We start from the raw sequence: 23,413 nt of genomic DNA, 5'->3' as shown, positions 1-23,413 counted from the left end.
GCCTATGGTCTAAACCGGAAGAAGTGTTACTGCACATGTCTGGTCTACCAAACAGCAACCTATGCTCACAGAATGGTTAAACTTTATAGTAACCAGACATGTGCACTGAAGGTCTAGAAGCAAGCTAGGCATGTGCAATTAAGTTTCGGAAGTCAACTAGACATCTACTATGGTTGATGATCAAACTAGGCCATTGTGAACATTAAAACTTGAATCTTAAAATGACACATTTTATTCTTGCCATTTTTTTTTGAGATTTCTTTGATTTCACTTATTTATTTGGGGGGACATGATTTTAACAAATATAAATTTACATTAAATGAGAATGTTTGTACAAATGTATTCCAATAAGACATCTTGACAGACTTTTTAAGGTGATTTCTCCTACATATTTTCATGTATATCTATTGCAGCCTCATCTTGGCTTATGGTGTCACTCGTCTCTACATAACTATAGATCCCAGGCTATATAAGGAAGATTCTTTAAGTGGTTCTGAAGAAGGGGTTCAAAATGTGAAAAATTAACAATGACAATTACCACAAAATGTGATGGACAAATTTTGATCAGAAAAGCCCACTTGAGACTGTAGCTCACAGGTGAACTCAATAGAAATACAAAAATAACCAGGAACAAGATGAAAGCTGTGTACAGAGTGCAACAGTCATTTCTAGAATTTTCCTTCCTTATGCTTGAAGAAATCAAGCAGTTTTGAACTACATGCATAAAAGAATATACATGTGTATTTCAATTTTGTCAGTACATGTATTTGGCTTTGCTGAAATTACTCATATACTGATGAGTACAAAATGTACTTTGCTTTTTCTGTCCATTCATTAAGTAATGAATGTAATTTAGCAATGGGTAAGATTAAAATTGATCTTGATTGGTAAGATATTTACAGCATCATGGTTGTAAATATAGCCAAAAAGAGGCAATATGTTGCACGTTTGCAACCAGCTGATTTTGGATCTGATTTTTCCCTGGCTTTCCCACATCTTTTGCAGCAACAATAACAACAGCAGAAGAACATGCCGATGATGGGCATAAAGATGACAAACAGCAACCCCACCACAATACAGGCAGCATAGCCTCCAAACACCGACACCATCTGCAAATATTCAACAAGACTTCATATAACAATTTTAAGGGTCAGGTATATACATTTAATCATATTTGGTATGTGAAAATATACTGTTACAGTATTTTTTAACACTTACATCCTGCCATCGATCAGCCAATTTGGATAAGCTGCCATCTACTATGTAATTCTGGATTTCTTTATATGCTGAAAAGACAGAAATACACCTATAATGTTCAGCATCAATAGAACGAAACGGTCAGCAGGAATTGGCTTTTCTGCCATCAATACAAAACACTTCACATCGCAAATGAATTTTCCTGACAAAACAAATCAAGGTAAATTTGATATACTGTAGTTGATATTGACATTAATATTCAAAATTTTAATCTAGATTTGCAGAAAAGATCCATCTGATTTATTCTGATATCAAGGACTTCCTTAGTTTTGGATTTGAGTGTATAGGCTTGGACATTTTCCATAGATTGGAGGGTCAAGTGATATCCTGTTGGTGAAATATCGCAATGTGAACCAGGAAGATGTGATAGGTTATCTACACCTTACTCCAGTCAAGCTCAACGACAGAACAATGCTGTCTGCAGTCATAGTACACATGTTAAATTGCCTGACACTACAAATGTTTCACAACTCAGACTGTCAATTTGTCTACTTTGGTCGCAAACTCATTTTCCAATCTTTTTCAAATACTACACAATTTTACATACACCAAATGTTAAAATCCACAACATATATCAGTCAGGAGTATAATGATCAAGTCGGGGCAGAGTTTGAGAACAAAAACCTCAACTCTCATACAGAGTTAAATGAGACCACTATGACATTGAGTGGACACATTTAATGATCAGTATTTTTGTGCTACCTGCAGAGTGCAGTAATACACAGGGACCACTTAACTGCCCATTGTTTGTTTGCCCCCTGTCTCTCATTGAATCTTCAAAATTGCAAGAAGAGGCATGCATTTTGTTTTACAGCATATGTTCCTTCTGAGATTCGGTCATTTATTACATACACTGATAACCAAAGTCTTCACAAATAATTGTATATCGATGTCCCCACAGGCAACACCAATTCCTTGGAACACTCTACTTTTCATAAGATCTGATAATGGTGAACAGAGCCACAATAGAAATGATAAGTAATTTCGACAACGACAACCATTTCAAGAACAGAGGAAGAATTACAATTAAGTTTGCAGATGAATTCATTCCTCTTCTAACTGCACACTATGCACACGTCTAATAGTCTCATTAATGTCATGGAACTCAAATTTGGTTCACATTGTGCAAAAACTTTAAACTAAACATGCACAATTACATATAGCATTATCATAGTTGCAAAAATTAATATTGAAAAATTTAAAATTCACTGGATTTAGCTTACTCTTATGGAATTAAATTTACCATTAATTCACACTTCATCATATTGGTCTTATCATTTTACATTAACTCAAATTCCTCTGAAGAGTTAATGTAAAGTGATAAGTTCAATCTTATGAAGTGTGAATTAATGGTAAATACCTCTAAAGAGGTTCCGTGGGGAATAGGTCCCTTGCTTGTCGTGAGAGGTGACTAAACAGGGCGGTCCTTAAGATGAGACCACAAAAACCGAGGCCCCATATGCCACAGCAGATGTGGCATGATAAAGATCCCTCCATGCTCAAAGGCCGTAAGCACTGAGCATAGACCTAAATTTTGCAGCCCTTCACTGGCAATGATGGTGATGTACGTCTTCATATGAGTGAAAAATTCTCTGGCAGCTAGGACATACGTTAAAAAATATACAAGCAACCAACCTCTACAGATATTTAATCAATCTGTATCAAAGGTATAGATAAGTAAGTAATGCATCCTTATGCTCTGTCCGACAATTAGACATTAGTCATACCAACCACCACTTACAGATGTCAAGATCAGACCGATATAAGAATTTATTTTGACATTATGCTCTTAGAGAAATGTACTAAACAAATAAAACACTTTCATTACACCCTTATCTTTAATGTCCCCGTTCTGCAAAATACATATAAAACCAAGCAGGTAAAAAAACCAAGATATAAAAATCTAGTTTCCACATGAACAAAATAACCCCTCCCCTTTACGATCAACTGCAACTAATAAAGTCGATTAACAGAACATTACTTCATTGCTAGGATACTATTCTGAGCAATATTAGTTCATTAGGGCAACAATTATATGAATTTTAATCACATATAAATTCCTTTTTTTCAGAGGTTGTATAACACGTACGCCTATCAAAAATGTCCTGAATGAAAACTTTCCAAGTTTTTTTTTTACAGTGTTATTGTATTGGAATTTTTAGATGAAAAATGTCATTTATTGAAAATGATGAAAATGCTGAAAAATATATAAACCATAATAGGGGATCAAACTATCAGCTAATCACACAATTCAAAATGGTATCTCAATATGCTGATCCCCTAAAATTATAGATGTACTGTCCAGGGGTACAGTACGTGTTTGCCCAACTCTTAATTTTGTATACCATATACGAGTTATGAGATTGATTACTGTTCGTTATCTCCACCTTTTTCTTGCAATGATTAATGCTGATTTAACTATTGCAAACCTTAGAAAGTAAGTCATTCTACTGGCTCTTCGAACACCGATTGCCAATAAAATTCAGTTTCTGACCGTTTAATCAGCATTAACAGTTGCAAATAACTAATGAGAAAATAGTTATTCCCTATATAGCTGTCTAATTCTGATTTCCTTTGCCAAAGAGCAGCAGTGTAATATAAAGACTCCAAAAAAACCTCACTGAATTGGCAAAATGTCCAGCATTTGCAAAAGATATTCTCACTGAGACTTTTCTTATTACCTTCATTTTAAAGCTGAATCCCTTATGTAGCATCAAAACTTCAATGCATGATTTACATAAATACAATATAAAGCATCTTATCATACAAGCAGATGTTGATAATAAAATGACACAATAAAATTCTACATCAGTTAAACAAGGAATTCAATGGATTTGTGTTCCTACTTTAAGATGAATCTATTTGATTTGCACCTTTTAAACAGGCCGGGAAACATTTTACAAAGACTCTCACTTCAGCCCTATATATAACATCATATATATATTATACTTTTATGTCAAATACTCGAATCTGATTGGTCGATAAGTATTTGAAAAAAACATATTGTTACCCTCCTAGAACAGAGAACACACTCTCCAGGCTGATAGTATCTAGCAACGGGTAACAGTACTTGACAACGGGTGATATTATGAAAATTAACATATGCCCGTCAGTCTGTGACTGGTTAAAAGTCTGGGGGACTGACTGACATTTGTTTTAGTCATTCCAATGGACTGGTTAATTTTCTAAAGCATCATTTTGGAAAATATACTTATGGAATTTCATACACACATTTGGTATGCTTCTATCTGTAGATATCAGACGCATCTGACTCATAAATATATATCCCACTTGTCTGAGGCATATTGAGTTAAAATTCATTTTAATAACATTAATATATAAATATTGCATGTATTTGAGGGTAACATTGAAAATTTTCACCCCAAGAAAACCATTGTCAACCGAGACGTAGCCGAGGTTGACAATGGTTTCTCGAGGGGTGAAAATTTCAATGTTACCCTCAAATACATGCAATATTTGTTTTATTATACTGAATGTTATGTAAACTGGAAAGCAGAAAAACTTACGTCTGTTGACATTTGATTAATCACTGTCGTGCGATATTTCGTATTTCGATGCGGGTACTCGCGTTTATTACAAACGCTCAAACGACGTCGTCTAGCAATCTACGGCGAACCGTACGCGCATAAATTTGACGCATGTGATAATTTTTTATAATATTATCCGTTGTCAAGTACTGTTACCCGTTGCTAGATACTATCACCCTGGGTCGCGTGTTTTCTGTTCTCAGAGGGTGACAATATGTTTTTTCAAATGCTTCTCGACCAATCAGGTTCGAGTATTTTACATGAAAGTATAATAACAAAATATGTTTAATTATTTTTGAAAAACTGTTGGACTGGTAAATTTTTCTGTGGACTGGTTGAAATTATACCCCAATAAGTCCATCTGGACTGGTGAAATAAAAAGTTAGCTTCAAGCCCTGAGCATGAATATCCACATCGATATACGAAATATCACACAACAGCGATTGATCAAATGTCAACAGACATAAGTCTTTCTGCTTTGTTGCTTATATAACATTCAGTATAATAAAACAAATATTGCATGTATTTAAGGGTAACATTGAAAATTTGTACCCCTCGAGAAACCATTGTCAACCTCGGCTATGCCTCGGTTGACAATGGTTTTCTCAGGGTGAAAATTTTCAATGTTACCCTCAACTACATGCAATATCTATAATATAACATAATTCAGAGGCAGTATTTGTTACTTTAGTTGGTGGTGACCTTGACCTTTAGATCTCAACTGTGAAACAGTTTACTTAAGTAACTGTAATAGTTTCCTTTTGTGGTACAGAAACTTCATGTAAAATCTAAAACAATATCTAAGATGTCATGTACAAATGATTTCTTAACATAAGACCAATGACCTAGCAAAAGGTCAAACAGTATTTTAGACAATCATATAAATGTGATCTTGACCTCAGATCTAATCTGACCTCAAAACAGTAGGGGGGTCTCCCTCTAGTCATGTAAAAATTTCATTGCTAAAAATAAAGCTTAATTGCAATATCTATAGGCATCACAGCTAGACCCCAACCTAGACACCCCCATCCCCTTTACTGAAGCAATCAAATAATAACACAGATGGAAGCAATAATTTAATTATAGATGATAATTGTTCCTTAGATGATCTCCAAGGTAATCAAATTATAAATTTTTCAAGCTTAGATGTTCCCAATATAAATATCTGAAAACCTTTGGCAGATTGGAGAGAAATTTACAACTCTATGGGAAGCTGATTAAGTGGGGAAACCTTCTAATCATAAAACAAAGCTTGATATCTCCCTGATGAAGGCTACAATCAATAGCTCAGTCTACAGATACAGGCAGACACAGGTAGACAGCAGTAGGTAATCCCAGCTAATCAATATAACATTGTTTTTATCTCTCAATTCCCAATTCAAGAGTAGCCCACCAACCTGAGGACATTGTCACATCAACTGATAACCAAATCAGTGGGAATTCCCCAACTGATGAAATTCATAAAAGTAATTACTTTCCATTTTCTGTAGATTAATTTCTTATTGTTCCTGCGTGCACTCTCAATCTAAAATATCAAGGTTCTGTTTGAAAGTTCCTCAGTGACGTAAATCAATTTTTTATATTTTTCTGATGAATAAAAAAAAATTTAAGAAGTAATCAGTTGCATGAGATTTACCTGTATTCAAATCTAACTAGTAGTTAATGACATTAATGATGAGGTAATCAACCATTATCCTTTCATTAAAACTATATACATGTATAATAAGTCCGACATCACGAAATATCAGAATATCAATCTAATCATTGGTACTCCAACATACATCTTAGACAGAGTATAGGAAAAATTGTTTGAAATCACGAAACATTGACATCTTATAAACAAGATGTGGTTGTGAAACACAAATGCCCCTGATAATGGCCAATTCCGAAGATGGCCAAGGTCACAAGGGTAAATATCTTGGTACCAGTAGAAAGATCTTGTCAAAAGAAATGCTTATGCACAATATGAAAGCTCTAATATTTACCATTTCGAAGTTATGACCAATGTAAAAAAAAAAAAATTTAAAGTAGGTCAAATGTCAAGGTTAAAAGGTTCAATACCAACGGAAAGATCTTGTAACAAGGAATACTCATGTGAAATATCAAAGCTCTATCTCTTACTGTTTAAAAGTTATTAGCAAGGTTAAAGTTTTCAAAAAGTAGGTCAAACTCCAAGGTCAAGGGATCAAAAATGTTGGTAGCCACGGAAAGGTCTTGTCACAAGGAATACTCATGTGAAATATCAAAGCTCTATCACTTACTGTTCAAAAGGTATCTGCAAGGTTAAAGTTTTCAAAAAGTAGGTCAAACGTTAAGGTCACGGGGTCAAAAATGTTGGTACCCACGGAAAGGTCTTGTCACAAGGAATACTCATGTGAAATATCAAAGCTCTATCACTTATTGTTCAAAAGTTATTAGCAAGGTTAAAGTTTTCAAAAAGTAGGTCAAACTCCAAGGTCAAGGTCACGGGGTCAAAAATTTTGGTACCCACGGAAAGGTCTTGTCACAAGGAATACTCAAGTGAAATATCAAAGCTCTATCACTTACTGTTCAAAAGTTATTAGCAAGGTTAAAGTTTCAGACAGAATGACAGAATTACAAAATGACAGACAGGACAAAAACAATATGCCCCCCCCCCCCCCCCCCCCCCCAATCTGGGGGGCATAAAAACATTTAAACACAGAAATTCTATGTTGTACATCATGTCATATCACTTAAAGTGCATTTAGTGTATATCAGCTCAAAATCCATCAGACTCATCATACTGTATACTGTAATGGTCAGCTGATATAAAGCAAACTCACACTGATATAGGGTATGTGATAACTAATGAATTTTACACCTGTATAGTGTAAACATTATTCTGATGTGACAATTGATGAGGAAGTGATTCTGTGATTATGTTGTCATTATAACGTACAAGTAGTCGATAAATAAAACACAATGCATGAATATGCAATTAATTTCTGTGATGTCAGAAATAGTTGGTTAACCTACAGGGAGGGACACATATCCTAAAACTAGGATCTATAATTTGACCTTTACATAAAAGGTCTCAGTCAATGGTCATCAAAAATGGTACGCAGAACACCGTCTTATCATGGTATACCCACATACCAAATATTTAAGGCCTATGTCAAAAGACAAAAAAGTTATGACGTGGACAAACATTTTATTTTATGAGAAGCAGAAGATTTCTGGGAAAAGGAGTGATGATTATAAGGTACATTCTGATTAAGCTATCTGAGGAGGGCAAGTTTCTTCAAGCTCCATAGATTAGATACGAGGGCGAGTCAATAAGTAACCAGCCTATCTCATTTCTGATTGACTGAGACGGTCACAATTTTCATGCCTTGTTTCAATACGTTTTACACCTGGGTACAAAATTGCACATGTATCGAGTCATTCTTTGATAAGATATTGAATGTCAAACATGGCTAGTGATGCAAAGGCATGCTTTTCATCTGAGTTAATGACTACTGTGCTATAATTCGGTACTTGTATCTAAAGGTAAAACAAGCAAGGAAATACACGGCGAGTTAGCCAATGTTTATGGGTCCTTAACTGCACCATCTTATGCTCAGGTTAAATTCTGGGTAGGGGTATTCAAACGCAGTAGAACATCTTTAGAAGATGAAGCCAGGTCTGGACGCCCACCAATGAAGAAATGAGTGAGAAAGTTTGGGATCTGGTATACTCCGATAGGCGAATTCAGGTGGAAGAAATAGTGCAGGCATTAGGCATTTCACATGCTAGCATTTCAACAATCTTACATGATCATTTAGGTATGTGCAAGCTAACAGCCTGTTAGGTCCCCAAATCCCTTAGCGATGAGCAAATGGCAACGAGAGCATCAGTATGCAGCACCTTGTTGAAGCGTTTTAGCCTTTAGGTCAAAAGATGATTTTCTTTTGTGTCTGGTGACTGTAAATGAGACTTGGGTTCATCATTATGAGTCAGAGAATAAAGCTCACAATCGTCAGTGGGTAGGGCCTGGGTCCCCAAGGCCAAAAAAATTCAAGACACAATCATCTGCTGGCAAGGTGATGGCCACAGCATTTTAGGACACAAAAAGCATTATTATGTTGGACTTTTTACCCAAGAGAAGTAGTATAACTGGAACGTACTATGCAAACTTGCTAGACCAGCTGAGAACCGCCATCCATGAAAAATGCCGCGGTAAACTCTCTAAAGGTGTTTTGCTGCAACAGGACAACACGAGAGTCCACACTTGCAAAGTTGCAATGGATGCTGTAGAGCGAAATGGGTATGAATTAATACCACATCCTGCCTATTCGTCTGACCTAGCTCCTAACAACTTGAAAAACGATATCCGTGGACATCATTTCCGGTCTGACAAAGAAGTCAGTTGAGGAGTGGGTCAATGGAAAGGACCCGGACTTTTTCAGCTCTGGGCTGATGGCTGATGAACACCGTTGGTCTAAGTGTAATTCACACTAAAGAGCAATTACATCGAAAAAGAAGAGGTGGATCTCAACCGGAAATAAGTTAGGCTGGTTACTTATTGACTCGCCCTAGTAAATACATATAGTCCTCTGAAGGTAGTATCATTCTAATAACACCGTGTCACTTTGCTTGATCGAGCACGATGCAAATTTTACTCAATGATTGGTTGTATGAGTTTGGATTACCACCATGTTATGCCATTTTTTCCAAATGTGATTGGTCAACGAGAACAAAAGTAAAACCTGTTTTATTGAAATCTATGAGAATTAAGTGTTGCTCGATCAAGCAAAGTGACACACTGTTACTGGAATATATATGTATATATAATTAATTCATCCATTTCATTAATTAAAAAATTCTGAAGTATTTTAATAAATACAGCAAACATTTTAACATGCAAGACTTGCAATCCACCAGTGCCTGTGTTTCAGCATAAAACTAAAACAATTTCCTCTCATTTTCTGCAAGTTTTACTAGGCATCATATATAAGCATTGGCCTTTTCGAGATCTGTCTGGATCGCTCCAAATACCTCTACCTCAGAAAAGTACAATATTCACCATTCAAGACTTAAAGAACAGTACAATTTTCACAGAGTCTAAAAGTACAACATTCACTGAGCCTAGAAGTACAATATTCAATGAGCCCAGAGAAGTTAAACTTATAATTCAATGAGTTTAGAAGTAAAACTTATAATTCACTGAGTTTAGAAGTAAAATATTCACCGAGTCTAGAAGTACAATATTCACCGAGCCCAGAGAAGTGCAATATTCACCAAGCTCAGAGAAGTTATAATTCACTGAGCCTAGAAGTACAATATTCACCGAGCCCAGAGAAGTACAATATTCACTGAGCCCAGAGAAGTTATAATTTACTGAGCCTAGAAGTACAATATTCACCGAGCCCAGAGAAGTACAATATTCACTGAGCCCAGAGAAGTTATAATTTACTGAGCCTAGAAGTAAAATATTCACTGAGCCTAGAAAAGTATTAATTGAAAAAAGTCGGAATAAAAAAATCGGAAAGGGCCGAGTATTGCAGCTAGTCTTTATCCACTCGATCAGCAGCTGTTAGTGTTGTTGAATTTGGTTGATTCTGAATTCAAATTTTCACCTAATACAATGTGGTGTGTTTAATACAGCATTAATAATCAATTTTATGAAAATCTAAATGGTTATAACATTATCAAATACAGAATTGAATTTCAATAGATTATTTTATGAAGTCTCAAATTTCTCACAATGCAGGAATAAGGTCGATGGCCAATAAAGGAGAAAATTCACCATTAGACGAGTGTTTTTGTAATAATAAAATGGCATAAGTTGTGCAAACTACAGTATTTCAAAAATATCTGTAACATATAAATTTTTGTGCATCCCGTCCTTGAAATTGATGAATTCCAATATGCCAAATTACAACAAATGACGGTTCAATGTTTTAGCATGATATTCATCTACAACATTGCAAGGGACATCTCTACAAGTTATCATTTAATCTGTTTCAAATGGCTACACATTCGTTCTAGATAAATAAATATCCCCAGGACCTTCACAAAATCTCTATAAAAACCAGTATCTGATTTCCCTCATCCCTATCTAATTCCTATCATTAACACCTAGGATATGCCAGCCCTCCGTGTTGTGTCCAAATTGTAGAAACCCTATAGCTGTACTTGCACATGTTTTCTTTGCTTGAAAGAGAAATTTTCTCCTACAACTGAAGAAAAACATTCTGTCATTTGCCTTCAGCATCAATCTTTTTTAATGGAAAGATAAAAATTGTAAGGCCGGGTTAGTGAAGTCATTTTAAGTGCTTACTTAGAATTCACTTCAACTTCAACAGTGGCAATTTAAGTTGCTGTCGATTTCATCTCAGTCCTTGTGTTTATAAATGATAGGCATGCACTGTGTTCTATCGATAAGGAAATTTATAACAAGCTAGCAAATGGACTTCATTTATCAAATAATGCATCAATAAAATAATACTGTAATTTTCTTCAAGAACTCCTAACTGTGGTTCTGTATTTCTTGTATCATCAGATCAGAGACTCAAGGTCATTCATCCAATGAAGCTAAAAATATATATATAGTCAGAAAAACAAGCTGATGATATGGAAAATTCATCTGCTCATTGTAATTGATTGACGGGTAGTTAGTGTGTCATACATGTACACCTTCAATAAAATCAACAATGACATCATGTAAAATAAGTTATACTTTGTACATCGCCCTTGGGGAAGATATCAAGCATCAACCTAATCATAAAATTATTTCTAAAGCTGTCAATTTATTGAGGGATGCACGTTTTTCCCCCCTGATGTTCAATCCGTATTAAAACAAATTTTCAGGTGGTTAAAAATAGAACACAGTTTGATACTTTAAGACGGGAAATGTGATGAGGATTGTCATTTAACCTTTTAAGGGACATTATCAGAGACCAAACGCTAAATCATGATTAAGCCAATTAATGCATCATAAACGATTGTGCCAAATTTCAGATATACATACTAAAATGAGTACACATACATTATCAAAGATATTTTCAAACCCTTCACACTGGGGCTTGTCCATTCAAAAAAGAAATTTTTTTTAACAGGAGCAGGCCCCTATGAACCCTTTCTTGTTATTCAGCCATTCTCAACTTTGTAGTTTAAGTTACAAACATGGGAAACAATGTGCATGTGTCACTATTAAATGACCTATTATTGACTGTTGTGTGTGTATGCCTGTTAGAATTAACACGCATAAAAGTTTGGGGTGGGTTTTTTTTTTTATAAAGTATCTTTTTGTTAGTTACATGCAATACTAGGTGGTATAATGTCTACACGAGTGCATGCACAAGATAAAATATTCTATAAAATTTGAGGAATGCTAAATTTGATATTGCGCTTGACCTAGATTTTATAATTACTGAAGCAAAAAGTCCTTTGTGCAAAATTAACTTCCTGTTTCCTAAAGATAATTTTTTTTCAACAATCAAGAAACCAAAAGGAACTAACAAACTTTTTCTCTCAATCATATCTAATTAGCTAATTAATAGATTTAGAGTTTTGTATATAACTATATATATATATATATATATATATATATATATATATATATATATAGGAATAAGAGAAATGATTTAAACTATAAATAGTTTTGATAAAATCATCATGTACATTCATCATAAATGTGTTATTATATTGAATTCCAAATTAAATTAACTTCCCAGTCCACAATTAAGGCAGCTCAGACTTTCCACTGAAGAAAAGGAGAACTGTGTGCTGAGTAACGTCAAACCTATGTCATCAAGTTGATCAGTCAAGCATCTATTGTTTCCGGAAACTTCCCTTAGGAAGACTGAACTCGGTCACAAACAATTACATTCCTCTATGTCTCATGTTACATAATTTCAGATTAACAATGCATAACTAACAGCAACTGTATACTGAAAAATATCTCAAGACGCCCTATCATTTCTTCAGTCTAGATAACTTTGTGAATTCACTGGCCATTTTTTTTATGATACCATCTCACCAAAATCTGAATTTATTATGTTGAACATAAATGACATAATTGCTTAATTTTTTTCCCTTAAAACCAAAAGGTTATGAAAATTTCAAATGGACTATTTACTAACAACAGTTCATATCTTGACTGTAATGCAGGTTTACAATGAAAAGGTGATGATAACGAACAGTGATCAATCTCATAACTCCTATATGAATAGAAAATAGAGAGTTGGGCAAATACAGACCCCTGGACACACAAGAGGTGGGATCAGGTGCCTAGGAGGAGTAAGCATCCCCTGTCAACCAGTAACACCTGCCATGAACCCTATATCTTGATCAAGTAAATGGAGTAATCCGTAGTTAGAAGCAGTGCACCAACCTAACACAAAATTAGCAATGAACAGGAGGGAATAAGGCAGACATTTAATAGTATTGATATGTGGTACAGATTTTTTTAAAAGAGTTATAATTTCTATCCATCACACACACACATCAAACAAAGAACACTTGCTAATTATAATCTACTGGTCTGTTAAAAAGTTCTTTTATCAAAACAATAACGAAAAATATAGAATTGACATTCAACGCACCTTATACAAGCTATTCCCAATAATATTTTAATGTTGCATTATGAAATTATTGCACTTAAAATGTATTGTGGACTATTACTTCCTTTGAAAAGTATAATAATGGTACTAATATCAAAAATTTGTATCAAAGTAAATGAAATTGCCCCAATTTACCATAGATTAATATCAGATTCCAGCATTCTAAATCATTCATTTCTTGACAATGAAATATAAAAAACATTTTCACTTCCTAATATGTGCCCTCAAATAAGCATTTTGCATGCTCTGCTTTTTCCCGGGACATCTTATTATAAATTAATAACTCCGAGCGTACGAGCGTACATTTATTCAAGTTCTGCAAATTCGAAGATTCCTCTCCATTTACAGAAAGCATACAATTGTCCATATAACAATCGGGGCAACAACCAATTCCTTCATTGTCATGCTTTAAAATAATAACTTTATTCATGAAACTGTGTATCATATATAGATATCCATGTTGACTCCTTGTCAAAAATATCATCTAATTGTTTGGAGCCTCAGAGTACACATGACTATACATATCACCATTTTCTAGTCTTGCACTTGTTTTTCTTTTAAATCTATTATAAGATAATAGGCAAGCATTGCATCAGTTGTAATTATACACTAAACCAATCTCGTGATTGAAAATTAACCTCCGGTTGAAAAGATGCTACTTTTTAAATTGTTCGCTGGATTTAGTTATGGTGCTGATTATTATTGGTGCATATATAAGAAAAGCTAGCTATGCATATTTAACTTAGTATTTCATTTAGATAGAGATGCAACTAAATAGGAATTTTGTTACATTGGCCTTATAATCACCTGTCCAGGTGAGGGTGTGACAATCATTGGATGTATGCCTGTCGACACTTTCTCAGTCAATCAAATGACCAAAATAACCATTGTGATCCCAGTCAATTCAACCTTTTAATGCAATAGATATTCTACAAAATGCTAAATTTGATCCTATAAACTTCTCATTATATCACTAGACCTAGATTTTAAATTACTGAAGCAAAAAGTTCTATGTCCAAAAATTAATTTCCTGTTTCTGAAAGATCAAATCTTTGAACAATCAAGAGCTATATCTTAATCACAATTAAGATAGGAAAGTATATAAACAATTCAAATAATAATAAACATTTTCATAATAATCTCCTAATCATTTCTTATTTAACTGAACAACATAAATGTAGTTAAATATAAAAATAGGAGTGATAATTTAAATTTAAGGAGGTACTCTACATTGTCATAATGGCTGACTTCCTTTTAAAACATGGATGAAAATATAAATATCAGCAATATTTGCCTATTCATTAAAAAAAAATTATTGCCTAGAAGAGTAGGTCAGTAGGTTAGCATGTCGACTACTGAACTGTAGATCATGGGTTCGAGTCCTGCAGGAGTACTTAACTTTCTTTAGATTGCTTTCAACTAACACTGCATTTTTTGACTATAAATTTGAAAGTTTTCAATCTCAAAATATTGTACATATCCTCCACTTTACATATCCATATCAAATTTCTCTGGTGTAGCATTAATCAACACTGAATTCCAAATTAGATTCACTTTCAAGTCCACCAGGGAGCTGTCAGTTTCCACAGAATAAAGGGAAACTCTGTGCACCTATATCATTATTTTGAGTCCAGCATCCATTGTTTCAATACGCAAGTAACGAGTTACCCAAAAGTTATTTCCCTTTGTCGAACTCTTTCGCATTTTATGATGTATGGTGGGTACACAATGCATACATTATATTGTAGACTGGCATTGTACATAACGATTACGTACGATTAATGTAATAAAAGCATAACTTTTGTTTATATCAATCACTGGTATGCATATTCTGGCCATATCAAGCATAATTTGTTTGAATAAGATCATCAAATTGGCTATTGAATCATTATTCATTTCCTCTTCTACATGAGTGACGATTTTATCAAAGAAAGATGGCAATTAACAATATTTGTTTGAGCCATTTTGTTTTCCAATACTCATAAACTCACTAAAGTTGTCTTTTCCCTGAGATAGGATGGTCTCAGAAACTCTGGATATCATCTTTTAAGAAATAATACAACGATAGTAATTAGCAAATGTACCCACTGTCATCGTATTTTACGTCATAATTTACGGAAGAGTTCGACAAAGAGAAATAACTCTTGGGGAACTCGGAACTTCCGTATTAACTGATTGATTTCCATCACAAACAACAAATGTCAGATGACTGACAAAATTTCACATAAACAATACACAATAAACAACAATATAAAAAAAATCAACTCATATGGCACATGAGATTGTAGTAATTTAGCGAGTTCATTTGCCATTTTTCTTGTCAAGATCTGAAAAGTGTCAAATATTACACTGATATTCTTAAAAACAAAATAATTTAAATCTCAGGGTTACATAAATTTCTTATGTATAGTCTTGAATAACTTTTTCACCACACAAGTGCCAAATCACTGGTGGCGAAATCATTTATTAGTATTTTTCACAAAATTAATGTTTTCATTCAATAAAGCATTTCAAAATAACCCATTCATATTAAATGACTTTGAATACAAATTTCTGTCACCCATCCCTAATGTGTGTTCCAGCGACCTCAGGTAAAAACAATACAATTGTCATGTTTTCTCAGGTTATTGGGAAATAATATAGATAGCACAGTTCATAGATAATAAGGTAGAGTAGAAAAATGGTTATACGTGTAAATAACTACACAAGAAATGGGTACATGCAAGACCAGGATACAAATGGATGTAAAATTAGGTTTATGAGAAAATCGTTAGAAATTTATGACAGCTTCAAGGCTCTACAGTGTTGATATTCGATAAAATGTTCTGTCATGTGGACCTGGACCTGTCCCGATAAAATGTTCTGTCATCTGGACCTGTCCCAAGACACAGTTAGATCATTTAAACTATGTTGATACAATGACCCCTTAAATTGGATGTCAATTTTTCATGTAACACATGACAACATTTTCTACACAGTATCACAGTGTAAAGTCACACTAGTTTGAAAACTGCATTATCTAATGATATGGACTTAAACCTATACAACAAGGTTTTTAATCTTAAGCCAGTGCAACAAATGCACCTACACTAAGATTGAAGATCTAATCCAAAGTCATTTGTTACTTTGTGTACATTTAAAATTTTCAGGTTTGAACTGTTCCAACATCTAACCACCAATCATGGTCTGATAGAACTTGCTTAAACAAAGTTCTATATGTATTCCTCTGTGTATTTTCTAAAGAGATGAATTCTAAAATATGTAAGACATCCATTGAAATTATCATATCTCTCATCTCTCTAAACTAAAAATACATGTCGTTACAGTACAAGTTAAATCAATAAAGTCTTATATGGCTTCCATTAGGTTCATCCATCATTGGCTTAATTCGGAAGGGAGGAGGGTATCATAGGCGCAAGCAGAAACCTATGTATTAAAAAGACAGTATGTCCAAACTGGCCTGGTCAATACTCTTAAATCGGATTGGTTGTGTGAAAAGCATTTGTAAGAATTCAATTTATAATTCTAAAACAATATAAAGAAGATTGATAAGTTAGTTTTTAGATGACATTAAAGATCAAATTTGGGTCAAAATTTACAGAAGACAAAATTCACAGCTGAGACCAAAATTTATACCAAATGTGAAGCTCATGATTCTTAACACCAGGCCATGTTAAATAGATTTGTAAACTTCTAAGTCTTAATTGCGCTTGCTCGTCAAGAATCTTATTCAGTGAGAAACATGACCCTACATAGGTATTTTCAGGAAGTAATTAGGGTGTAAAGTCCTGTGCCTTTATAAAATACCTGTATTTTCATCATACCTACCTAATTTCTATAATGCATGTAATTAAAAGAAAATAAAAAACACAAAACCTTGTCTTTCCTTCAATACAGAAACCTTGTACCTGGATGTGTTTTCTTTTCTTGGAAAGAAATTTCTCATAAAATGTGTATCAACAGTAGAAAAAACACATGTCCTATGTCTAGGATAATCTTTCTCTGGCTTCTGAAATACTTGTGAACAAGAATGTTCACTGCACAAGGTAAAATGACGTATTAAAGGGTTACTAGTGTCATTTAAGTGCTTACAAATTAGAATTCACTTTAACTTCTTGTAAGATTGGCGTAAAACACTAAACATGGGAGTCATTAACTTTGCCAGTCATCATGTCTGTCCAAGTGTGTTTGAAGTGATTGGATGCTGTTCACCATCGATAAGAAAATCGACTGCAAGATTTTGTTTGCTTTTGTAGTAATTCTTTTGTTTCTATTTTATTTTCAGCTGTATTGAAATTACATGGAAAATCATATCCAAATAACAGTCTCATGCAGACTCCAGTCATGAAAGGGAGCACATATTGGACATCAACTTTTTCAAGCACTGCAGCCATGTGTACAGTGATTAATCACCTTTTATAATACACATGTATATACACTGTATAGGGGAGGGGGGGGGGGGGTTGTTACCATTAGGATCCTCCATCAACTTACATCCAAGTTTCAACTTTGTATACAAGTATTTCTAAGATTTTGTCCATGCATTACATAGACTTATTTTTCATTATGTATTACATAAACAATAAATATACTCTGCAAATAAATGATGTATGCATTTGTGAAATGAATCTAGTATTACATCAATATTTAGGTTAAGAGATCAAACACAAATTTCTGTCAGAGACATCTAATTTAAGAAAAACGTGTGCGATTTAAATCATCACGTATTAAGATCTCAAGTGTTGGTTAAGCAAAGTTTTAAAGTCATGTGTAATACAGTAATAGTCCCAGAAAATCAACTTGTCCCCTGAGGCACATGTTCAGAATGTTTAAGTCATTTACCAATGATGTGATGAAGACTCTCTAAGCTGTCAAATATCTGCATGTGATGTCATCGGTCACTATATATCAAAATTTATAGAAATCAATGTTAACATCAAATTACTTTTACATGTACGTATGTGATACTAATGTCATGATCTGATACTATATATAGACCTAAAAGGTTTGTCACTTAAGCAAATGTATTGTAAACACAAAGGGCACAGAACAATATTGTCAGACTTCAAATTGGGACATAATAGCCTGGTCATAAAATTTGGCCTGTCTCAGTGGAAAGGTGTTCAGGTGTGGCATGTGTAGACAAATAAATGTCTCTTCCTATTTAGTATAAAAGAAATCTACATGCAGTATATATCACAGGTAATTCATATCAGAAAGGGATGACACACATATTGATTTAAATAAACACAAGGACATCAGATCATCTTATCTTACGTCCCACTGCTAATGTTGGTTAGATTGCACATTTTCTGCATGTGTATCCTTTCAAGATGAATATTCAGTGGCGGTTATTTTCCCCCCAATATCGATTTTGAATCATCATTTAATAATGTTAAAGCTATGAATTAATAATTCTTTCATTATGAAGGTTCATTGGGTACAAACATAGCAACCAAAACACAACCCCACCTATATTAGACAACAAAATGATATAGTGTCTTATAATTATACACTCTCCATCCTGCTTACAGATGCCTTTATACATTGAGGTGTACAATCTACCCATCATAGATGTCAGATAACAAGTACTTATCTGCGTCTTTGTTGACTATATGACGACAACTTATCATTGACTTATGTTATCTACAAACATTTTCACAGAATTTTTTCCTCAATATCTACAAAGTATAACTCTTGATAACATCTTTCTTCTGGATAATCTAGTGAGATTTTTTACCTTTCTTCTTCAGTTTCCTAGATGGAAACTGGTGTACAAGTTAGTTGGTCATTGATCACTGACATAATTTGCTAATGCTATGATGTTCTCAGATATTTCATGTGGACTTGTTCTTAATTTGTTTTATACCTTGATATAACAGATTAAATCAGAGATTAAAAGTTTCTATTAACGTGGATATACTACATTCAAAATCCACCCTTTGTTTTACTCATTCCGGTTTTAAATCTATTTTTAATACTTACAAATTTTTGAATCACTATTGGCGGTTACAAAATCATGTTTTTGAACACTGTCTAAAAATCCATGCATCAAATCATATAAAGGTTTTGCTCCCTTTTCCAGGGGAGATTCTTCTCCAACATTGTGTACAGAATTCCCGTTTGACATCGGCTGCGAATTCGAAGAATTCTGTCCATTTACCAACAATATAAATGTCCATGATACAATTGCAGTAAGAACTACTTTCTTCATCGTCATACTTGAAAATGAATAGTTAGTTTGTGCGTATAATCAATGTTGATTCATTGTCAATAACTGTACACGCACAACTCTATCCTCTGTTGTTCAGGTAAAGCCTAGAAATGTGAACTCCGACCCTTTTCATATCATCTTCCGGTTTAGTCAATAATAGACACATCGTTCATGTGACGACTAGCCTGGTACCCGAGGCCTTCCGATGTTCAAAGAACGAGCATCGGAAGGCCTCGGGTACCAGGCTAATGTGACGACTAGTGGCCGCGCCCTTTAAAACCCAAAGTCTTATATTTCGCCGAATGATATCAAAGGAAAATATTTTCTTTCTCGAGAGAAAATTAACTCGAAACATACCATTATTATTTTTCTTCAAGCACTTAGGCCTATATACACTCGTTGGCGGATTCAGCGGAGTGTTTGTTTCAGCCAGTTTTGTTAAATAATTTTTGTAATCATAATTAGGCCTAGATCTAGTGGGCTTATAAATTCTTAAGATATTCCATGTATACATAATGAAAGGATAATGAACAATTTTGAAGGATTTAGATCAACATAAATGTTTACTGTTAAATAATGATGAAAGTGAAGCAGATGAAATTGACATAAATGGTAAATGATTAGAAGCTGACCTTTTTGCACTTAAGACTTTTTGGAAGAGTTGTCTGCCCTTTGTAAAAATAGGAAAAATCAAATTTTCTAAACATTTTATTTCATATTTTCACTAAGAGAAAGTGTTTGTAACTTTCTACCAAGAGATTTGTATGAAAATAATATGTTGTACGGTGTGACCGTTGAGACGAGCGAAGCCTATTTAAAACATCTTGCAACACGACTTTTATCCGCCTCTTCATTTAACGCGGGAAATATAACGCGCTTGATGTAAACAGTTACAAATTGTGACGTCATATTAGCTGCAATGTTTTTTTTCTTCTTCTCTCAAACCAAGCAAAAACAAAATGTTTGAAGCTATGAAAAAGCTTGTCTGGAATTTAATAACGTTTATGGTACTTTCTAAACAATCTAATTATTTTAATTACGGGTTTGTCAATGAAGTATACCGCAGTGACGGCGACATTTTCTCGGAAGCATTATGGGTGATACTCATCTTTTTTCAGCTGATGAAGAGCAAATCACGTGACTCACATGTGTAATCATTGGAGCGAGCTCTCTTTAACCAAAAGGGATATCTATTTAAACAAAAGAGATATAGGCCTATCTCCAATCGGAACTCCTCAAATGTTTCGTGCACTCAACATAGATCTCGGATGTAATATACGATGGCATCCATGAGCGAATTTGCAATCTCTACCTGGAAAGTTATCGTTCCCGCTACGCTCCAATAATGTTGTAGCGCAGCGTAATACGCCCTCTGGTGAGAGATTGGCGAATTTCATGTATTGCTGTGACGTCACAATTGACAATGCATCAAATTCGCTCATGGATGCCATCGTATTACATCCGAGATCTATGTTGAGTGCGCGAGACATTCGAGGAGTTCCGATTGGGCCTATCTCTTTACGCTTGGGAGATATCTCTTTCTCTCTAGCGTAAAGAGACATATCTCTATCAATGTAAAAAGAGATATCTCATAAAGTTAGAGATATCTCTTTCTTTGGATTTTTTCCCCGGTGATCATAATGACTTCTCCTTGTTGCATTGCCATTGATATGATGTAACCCTATTTTTTAACCAATCAAAATACTTCTAGTGTACAAATGGCGGTAAAGGTTGAAGAGGTGGTTTGGGTAACATTATCAAGTTGCCGAGAGGCCAGGTTAAATCCAGTCTAGCTCACATAATATCTTATCAATTTTTTGTTACCTGGAGTGCGTTCGAGATCGCCGTTCTTCGCACGAGTACAAATATCCTGTCGATCCCGAACGCGAAGTACGCAACCCGATAACGGGTTCGAGGAACAAGAACTCACACCACCTCTGTAGGTAGTGTGGTCGAAGAACAAAGAACACGTTCGTGCGCACATGTTCTCGTCGATCGTGACTCTAAGAACGGAGCACGAGAACAACGGGAACGGCGACCTCGAACGCACTCCTGTATACGCTTCACATGCGGTAAACGCAAAAATCTTCGCCCGGGATCGCAGCCACCATAGTAAGATTTGCTTTGGCGGGCTTCCGGTTTAGGGAGAATTCCTTAGGTATGCAAACTAATAAAAAATATTGGTAAGAAATGTCTTTTTCTCTTTAAGATATCTTTTATTCAACGATTAAAGATATTTCTCTTATATTTTGAGAGATATCTCTCTAGGAATTCTTAGATATATCTCCATAAGTAAAGGTTGAAGTTGTGGGGGGTTTTAAGCTGCAGATCTGCAATTAGTGTCTTATCATGATACAGATATTTAGTATCGCATTTTCAAGAAAAGGCATATCTACCCAAAACATTTTGACAAGTAGAGGGGGGGGGGCTACTTTCTTCAAAGAAACTATACATTTTTACGGAATGGGTGGTGGGGGTGCTGTAACTTGTGTCCAGCCTAGCGGTCGATCACTGTGAGCACATTACCGTATACACCAGGGATTTGGATACTATCCACTTACACCTTTAAAATAAATAATAGTCTGCTACCTGACAAACTAGCAAAGTACATAATAATATATATACTTGCGATGATAGACCTACAATTTACCGATTGATTGTATCTTGTTTAACGTCTCACTCGAGGATTTTTCATTCATATGGAGACGTCACCAAGACCGGTGAAGAGCTTCAAATTTAGGCCTATGCTCGGCGGTCACGGTCATTGGGCAGTGAGGGTTCTTTAGCGTGCCACACCACCTGTGACACGGGACATCCGTATTTAAGGTCATCTCCGAGGACCCGTGACATTCACACCTGATGTCGAGCGTTTGGCGACGGTACTGTCACTACCTGTTTTAACGACTTAGGTCTGTCGCGGCCGGGATTCGAACCCCGGCCTTCCGCATGCGGGGAACGCTCTAACCTCTAGACCACCGCAGCGGTACAATTTTTCGAAGCAATATAATTACCATGATAGGAAAAAGAATCAAGACCCATACCGGTAATCACAAACAAATTTACAATTCCTATTTCCCTATTTTGACTCTTTAATTATACCTTGGACCTCTTGCCAGTATCCCTTGACACTTGGCCCTCTTGCCAATGTCCCTTTGTCAATTACTGGTTTGGGTTACTGCCTTCTCCCAAGGTATCTAACCAGTTAATTTACCAGCTCACTCTGACAACGGTGTAGACTTATTGAGCCCCGAAGTGACCTAAAGCCCCCTAGCCCTTACTAACAGTAACACGCGATAGTAAGGCGGCTTATTCAGTTTTCTCACTATCCTTTTTTATTATCTTAATCTACTTACTAAGGCTGTGATCTGCTCTGACTCCTTCTTCGCTCTCTGAAGTGTTGTTCAGCACTCCCTCGCTTAGCAGACTGATGCTGCTTATATATCGACTAGAAAGAGTCTAATTCAAAGGGGGGAAAGGGTTAGAACAGATTGGTCTACTTCCAACTCCTGGGGGTAACAGGATGAAATTACATAAGCAAATTTGAATTTATCCGAAACCTGATTCACTCCACTACCCACCCCTTAAAGTCCATACGTCCCGTTTGAAAGAAAACGAAGATTATTTATCATGATGCCCTTTAAAGGGACTGATTCACGATTTCCCCCCAAATTTTGTTTTTCCCTTTAAATGATCAAAATCTACAGTCTAATAAGTTTAGAAGGTTTCACACAAAAATTAAGGTTATTCATCATGACAGAAGTTCATTATAGAGAGTTTATTATTTGTTTTGAAAACAAAGATTGAGGTGTGTTATTGTTTACGGGGTT

At 34.9% G+C, this 23,413-nt stretch overlaps 2 protein-coding genes across 3 annotated transcripts in view; one reads left to right on the top strand and one right to left on the bottom strand.

Annotated features, from left to right (window-relative positions):
• The window catches only part of LOC125651404 (uncharacterized), a 90,986-nt gene extending 90,245 nt beyond the window's left edge, over positions 1–741 (top strand). Inside the window, exon 4 of the transcript XR_008802544.1 lies at positions 414–741. The gene's annotated coding sequence lies outside the window, so the exon portion shown is untranslated. The remainder of the gene's footprint in view (positions 1–413) is intronic.
• LOC125667916 (prominin-1-like) overlaps positions 1–19,732 on the bottom strand; it is a 59,974-nt gene extending 40,242 nt beyond the window's left edge. For both annotated transcript variants that reach the window (XM_056163398.1, XM_056163397.1), the window contains exons 1-3: positions 19,358–19,732; positions 1,219–1,286; positions 901–1,109 (exon numbers count right to left, since the gene is read on the bottom strand). In XM_056163398.1, coding sequence (XP_056019373.1) covers positions 901–1,109; positions 1,219–1,286; positions 19,358–19,592 — 512 coding nt within the window. In that variant the 5' untranslated portion in view covers positions 19,593–19,732. The remainder of the gene's footprint in view (positions 1–900; positions 1,110–1,218; positions 1,287–19,357) is intronic.
• Positions 19,733–23,413: the final 3,681 nt, after the last annotated feature.

The sequence above is a fragment of the Ostrea edulis genome, chromosome 4 (genome assembly GCF_947568905.1).
Source record: "Ostrea edulis chromosome 4, xbOstEdul1.1, whole genome shotgun sequence".
NCBI lineage: Eukaryota > Metazoa > Mollusca > Bivalvia > Ostreida > Ostreidae > Ostrea > Ostrea edulis.
The sequence above is the reverse complement of the archived record's forward strand: the minus strand, read 5'-3'. Positions and strand labels throughout refer to the sequence as shown.